Below are 6,295 nucleotides of genomic sequence, written 5' to 3' on the forward strand. Positions count from 1 at the left end.
AGGCACCCCCCCTGCATGAACAGCCCCACCGGGGACACCGCCTGAGCAGCACCTGAACGTCTTCCCTTGTTCTGAAATGAAAACAATTCATGTGGGCTAAAAGAATAATTAGTATTTAAACCTTTCCTCCTGTGTGCACGGGGTCTGGCTGCGCTGGTTTCCTCACGGGGCAGGGCTCTGTGTGGGGAGTCAGAGGGGTGCTGGTGACACCCGTGTTGTGAGCACTGAGCGGTGCTCACGCAGCACTGAGGCTCAGTGGGACTGGGGGGGACAGGGGCTTGGGAGAACCGAACCAGGACAGCTGACCTGAACTGACCAAAGGGATGGTCCACAGGGTATCACATCAGCTCAACTATAAAGCTGGTATAAAGGGGGGGAGGGGGCTACTGCGTGGTCCTCCGGAGCAACCACTGAGTGTTTTGGAGCCCTGCTGCCCAGGAAGGGGCCAGACATCACCTGGGGATGGGAAGCAGAAAATAAATTTTTGGTTGCTTTTCCTTCGCTTCCGCACGCAGCATTTCTTGGCTTTGCTTTCTAATTAAACTGCCCTTGGTTTTACTCACAAGGGTTTTGTCTCCATCTTATTTTCCTTTCCCCTTTTGCTCTGTGGAGGAAGGAGAGGGGGAGGGTGACAAAGCAGCTTGGTGGGCATCACTTGCTCAGCCAGGGTTAACCCACCACACTCTGGCACCACAAAACCCATCAGCCACAGCCCCTGCAGCAACTTATGAAAGAAAAGGTACAACAGAATGCTAGAGAAATAGAAGGTTTAATTTCATTATTTCACTTATTACAATAAACTTCAGTACAGTGTGTTTAAGGTAAAGAACACAACAATACGGTTGTTTTAAACAGCCTATACACACAGACTACTTTACCTTCCTGGAAGTAAGTACAGGAGTGCTGCTTCCCAAAAACCCGCCGGAGTCTACAACAGGGTCGACAGAAGAGCGGAGCTGCCATGCCCACAGTGACAGGGACCTACGAGGAGTATCTGACTATTAATGGGCTTCAAACATCTTGTTAGTTCCACACTTTACATTCATATTAGTAATAGGATTAGATCCTCAGGAGCACCTGTTTTATCAGACTTCAACTCAGGACTGTCCAAGCACAGATCTCATTTACAGCCTAACATAATGCAGACACAGCCAAAAAGAAAGCCAAGCCACAAATCTCTTATTTTAAGCTTGCTTTTTCAAGCCCCTTGAAGGCTACAACAGATGATTCCAAGGTTGTGTCAAAAACAACCTAAAAAGTTGCAATTCTCTGTGACTCTGTTTGTCAGCAGTGATCAGTGACCATTCCATGACACAGGCTGAGCCAACAGTTCTGATGTTAAGAGTGACTGTAATGGAGAAAAATTATATTGCAATAGTAGAGCAGGATGCTTGGCACAGTTATTCATAACACATGCTATTGGCTTGTTTTCTTTGTTTCTGGAGTGGTATCCTACTATGTGCAAGACAGTCATTAAAAATACACACAGACCTGGCACAGGAGGAGAGTATTTGGGGAGTTCCAAGATATTTACATGTATGGCACCTAAACATTACTACAACAACTGCCAAGTGCTAGCCAGGATGTGTCCTACCCCAGCAGTACTTTGAGCAGAAAGACAGGACAGGACACATGCACTCTGTGGGTACGGGGGTGTGGCTGCCACGGGGGCAGGAGAAACCCCACTGGATGTTCCTTTGCGTTGGCAAGGCCAGGAGGCAGCCTTCAAATACTTCTTGAATACACACTAGGATCTTGCTGACATTCAACCAGCCACTGTAACACCTGAAAGAACTCCCAGGCTCAGTTTAAGAACACCCAGCAAGCTGCAGCAGGCAAGGGCCACAGGGAGCTTGTTACACGACTCGGGGGTTAGCGGGCTAACAGTAATGCAGCTCTCTGATCTCCCCATGCTCCAGTGGTTAGACCTGTCCCTTAAAAACCATGCACCATGCAGTTGGTCCACTTAAAGTCAAGTCTACAGAAAAACCCCAACTACTGAAAAATCCCACAGAATGGGCACAGCAGCCAGAGCAAAGCTGTCTGCTGGCAGTGCCCGTGCCCCAGCACGCACGGAGTGCAGGGGGACACAGACACAGCCCGGGGGGAACGTCTCCAGAGATCCACAGGGCTTGTACAGCAGCCCAAAGCTCTCGTGGTAAGTGCAGGGTCGATCTTGCTTAGAAAAAGGACTGCAAGAAGTCGGCTCTTGTGTCTGTGCTGCCATGCATGAAACCGTTCAGCTGCTGCTCTGCCTGAAACCATCACCCTGGCACCTGTCCCTGCAAAGCGCCCAGGGCTGGCAGCAGAGCACACAGACAGGCTGGCACAGCTCTGGTGCCCGACACCCACCACCCTCCCACTGCCCCAGCAAGCTCAGCAGCTCAGCTGGTGGGACAGGGCACCTCATGCTGCCCAGCTGCTCTGTGCAAAGGCTGCTGAAGTGTCTTCCACCAGCTCCCACAGTTCTCACTTAAATCAATGGATTTAGTACTAAAGCTGTGAGGCTTTTTGACACTTCTCTTGACAAACCCTGCTGCAGGGACAGCCATTCTTGACTACTCCAGCCAAACCAGCAGGACTTCACGGGCCAAACTCCACCATTAGTCCCTTGCTTAGAAGCCTGCATGAGCTGGTTGGGAGCAGCCACTTCTGAACACCAGCCTCAAACCCAACCCAGCTTTCTCCTGCTCTCCTCCCCTGCACTAGGCAGCACTGCACAATTTAACCTGCCCTAGCAATCCAACAGGCAAATCAACTACAACAGTTACCACGGATGAATAAATTGAGACTAAACTGTTATGATTTTCAAGGTTTGTAGTGGTGGTGTTGGTTTGTTTGTTTGTTTTTTTAACTAAGGTTAGATATTCTGTTACAAAATGACAAGTTATTGATATCAAAAGTGGCAGGTGAACTGCAAAGTGGAGCGTTAGGGGATGCAGACATCAGAGAAATCTTTACATACTATGTGGCTGAAAAACTTACCCAGTGTTTCAGATATGACCTAGGTTGCCTGCTGCATTGGAAAATGAGAAGTATCAGCTCAGAAAGCTAAACAAAAAAAAAAAGGAAAAAAAAAACAAACACAAAACAAAGAAACAAAAAAACAACCAGACTGTTTAGAAACTCTTAGCAGAGAAGTTGCCCACATCAAAACACATCGAACCCACCAGCAAAGCATCACATGAACTAAAGACAGCAAACAGCTCCTGCAGCCACGTCTGTGTACACAACCTGGAACACCCGGGTCACTCCTCCCCTCCCCTCCCCCAGGATCCTGAGTTAGGTTGCATGTGAAAACCTGGAACACTCACACGAAGGGAAGGATGGGGAAGAAAAGGAGCTGGGGAGGATGTACCGAGTCCAGCAGTAACCTGGCCAGTCCTGGAGCTGCTGGTCCAGGGAGGAGTGTTCCGTGGGACAGGTCACTGAGAGGTGCTGACTCTCCAAAGGAACATCCCCGGCTCTGTTCCCTGGGACCCCACAGTAAGCAAAGCTGAGCCAGCCAGGGCACCAGGTGATGTAGAACCACCTCTGAATGCCAGAAGGTATTTAAGTCAGCTTAAATATTATTGCCAGAGAACGTGGGGAAACAGAAATATCTGGAGAGTCTGAGAAGTCCCCGATCTCCCAACGCCAAGTGCTGATCTGTGAGGGAGCACTGCAGCACAGCTACCACCACCAAAGGCAAAGGGCACTGATTGTCACAGGCAGGCTGAAAAGGGCTCCTGGGGCTTCTTCTAACCACTTTTCACTAGAATTAAACATGTGCAACATTTGAGAAAGGATCTATGAGTACCTCAGGTTTCAATCCATTACCCTGAAACTATCTCCTTCTCACTAACCTCCACTGGCAGAAGTGAAGAGTCAGTGTTAGTGGGTGGCTACTTCGCTGGTTCTCACCCTTTCATCAGGCTGATTCTTGACCCAAATTTCTAAGGAAGCTGTCAAAGACAAACTCAAAGCATCTTCACATACACCACCTGAAAAAAACCTGCTGCTTCAAGTCCTGTTTTACCAAGTGTCTTGTGTTCTATCAATCACCCATTTACAAACTCTGCAGCCTCTCTACAACATACAGATACAAAATATTTAACACACATAAAGACATCCTGAAGTATTTTTATAAAGAAAGATTGTGCTTTTTTTTTTCATATGTAACTATTGCACTTGCCTCCAGCTCGGGAAAGCCAAGTACACTGACACCAAGCAGATGAGAAGTTGAGTCACTGAGGAGGGAATCAAAGGAATGTCAATGTAAGTGCAAATAAACTGGGTGCTTTCAAGCACACACAAAGGTAACCACTAAATTATTAAGACCCAGATCTTTGACTTTCAAAATACAACTGTTAGAGACTAACTCTACAGAAATCCTTGAAAATAAAGATCTGAAGAGGGAAGTAACAGAATGTTCCTGGAGATCTTTCACAGCCCACTACAAGGCTACAGTTTTTCCCTGGACACCAGTAATACTGTTGGACCAGCACAGTTTCCCAAGTCACACCCATCCTCCATTCCTAAGCCTCTTCATTTTCAATACATAAACGATGCTGGTTTTACGCATCAAATCCAATCCACACCCTCACGTCTTATAAAGACCTATCAAGCCTAACAAAATGGTTCAGCACAGCCCTTCCTAGGCTCATCAGGAGGAGTGACACTCCAGAAGCTAGCACTCGATCTGCGAGCGCGGCATTCTCCGCAAGCTCAGGGAGTGCCGGTGGATCTCCTGCATCTGCCTTTCCTGCATCTGCCTTATTCTATCTTTCTGCCACATCAGATTTTGGGGCATGGGGTATCTTTGCGTTCCTTGCAGGCATCTGAAGGGGATCCTCACGTGGCAGGCTGTCGCCCTGCAGCGTGGCTGAGGCATGGGGGGCAGCAGCATCCAGCGCTTCCTCTCGGCGCAGTAGCGATAGGCCTCCTTGCGGTACTGCTTGTCGATGTCGTCGCTGTTCTTCCAGCCCCCGATGATGAACACGTCGTCTTTGTAATAGCAGATGGCTGCTCCTTCAATGCTGAGCACCTCCGGGGGCAAGCTCTCAAGTATTTCATCGGAGGCCCTGCTGGAGATCTTCATCTTGGCTTCCTCGTTATTGATGGGGTAGCTCTTGGGGCAGCACGAGGCCGTGTGGTAGAAGTTGGTGCTGGCGACAGACATCTGGAAGGAGCAGTAGTTATCGATGAGGGGCAGGGACTCCACGTCCTGCCACTGCCTCGTCTCCGCATCGAACCTGATGATAACTGCCCTCAGCCCATCCTCGCTGTCGCTGTCGACGGGGGTGCGGGCAGCGATGTACACAAACCTGTCCTCGACAGAAACAGCCTTCACATCGCGAAGGATCTTCGGTGCCGACTCCAGGGTGAGCCACTTGTCCTGCTCGGGATTGTAAATGGCCACATCTTTAAAGCCAGGACTAAAATTGCCGTGTCCACCAATGCTGTACAAGTTTCCTTTGACTTCGGTAAGGCCAAAAGAATGCTTCCTGGTGATTAGATTTGAGACCTGCTCCCAGATATTTCTGTTTGGATTGTACCTTTCTACAGTCTTAGCAAACCCTGGTTCCATGGAGCCAGCCACGTAAATGTAAGACTCCGTCACGGCGACAGCGTGCCCGTCGAGGTGGTTGTGGATGTGTGGCAAGTTTACCCACCTGTCCTCATCGATGAAGTACCCTACGCACTCGCTCAGGTAATCACCCCCCTCCGACACCCCACCGACCACCATAATCACATCCATGTTTTGTCCCAGACGTGGCAACAACGCCACAGGACAAGTGGAATGTTGTAGGTTACCCGACTGCAAGTTCTCAGCCCGCAAGGCGTGACTCTCCACGGCTTCAGACACTAATTTAACACAGGCTTCGTTGCTCGACACCAGCCGTTCAGATTTGACGTGGCGAGTAAGGTAAGTGGGTTTCATCTGAGACAATCTAAGCAGTTTAAAGAGATCTTCAAAGTACTTCTCTCTGTCTTCAGGATTTTTCTGAACCCACTTCAAAACCGTCTCAAAGAGGACTTCTTCAGAGTCCACGGTGATCTCCGAGTCCGAGAGCCAGTCTCTGACCAGATGAAAGGGCAAAGTGTAGAACTCCTCATCTTGGATAACTTTGTGGAAGTTTCTCCTGATCATATCCTGGGCTTTGAGGGCCAGGTGATTCAAGGAATACATGTGAGCTAAGCTGTGAACCGCGACGCAGTTGGACAGGTTGAGTTTCTTCTTCAGAAACTCTCCGCAGAACTCTTTTAACCGGGTCAGGAGGAACCTGTGGAACAAACGCACAGGGGTGACGCC

At 49.2% G+C, this 6,295-nt stretch overlaps 1 protein-coding gene across 1 annotated transcript; it reads right to left on the reverse strand.

Moving 5' to 3' along the window:
• Nucleotides 1–4,669: 4,669 nt before the first annotated feature.
• KLHL11 (kelch-like family member 11) lies at nt 4,670–6,268 on the reverse strand (the record flags this gene model as incomplete). Its single annotated transcript, XM_008947035.1, has 1 exon — nt 4,670–6,268. A coding segment is annotated over one exon (1,599 nt), but the record flags the coding sequence as incomplete, so codon positions are not given.
• Between the last annotated feature and the right edge of the window lie 27 nt (nt 6,269–6,295).

The sequence above is a fragment of the Merops nubicus genome, unplaced genomic scaffold, assembly GCF_000691845.1.
Source record: "Merops nubicus isolate BGI_N331 unplaced genomic scaffold, ASM69184v1 scaffold46409, whole genome shotgun sequence".
Lineage (NCBI taxonomy): Eukaryota > Metazoa > Chordata > Aves > Coraciiformes > Meropidae > Merops > Merops nubicus.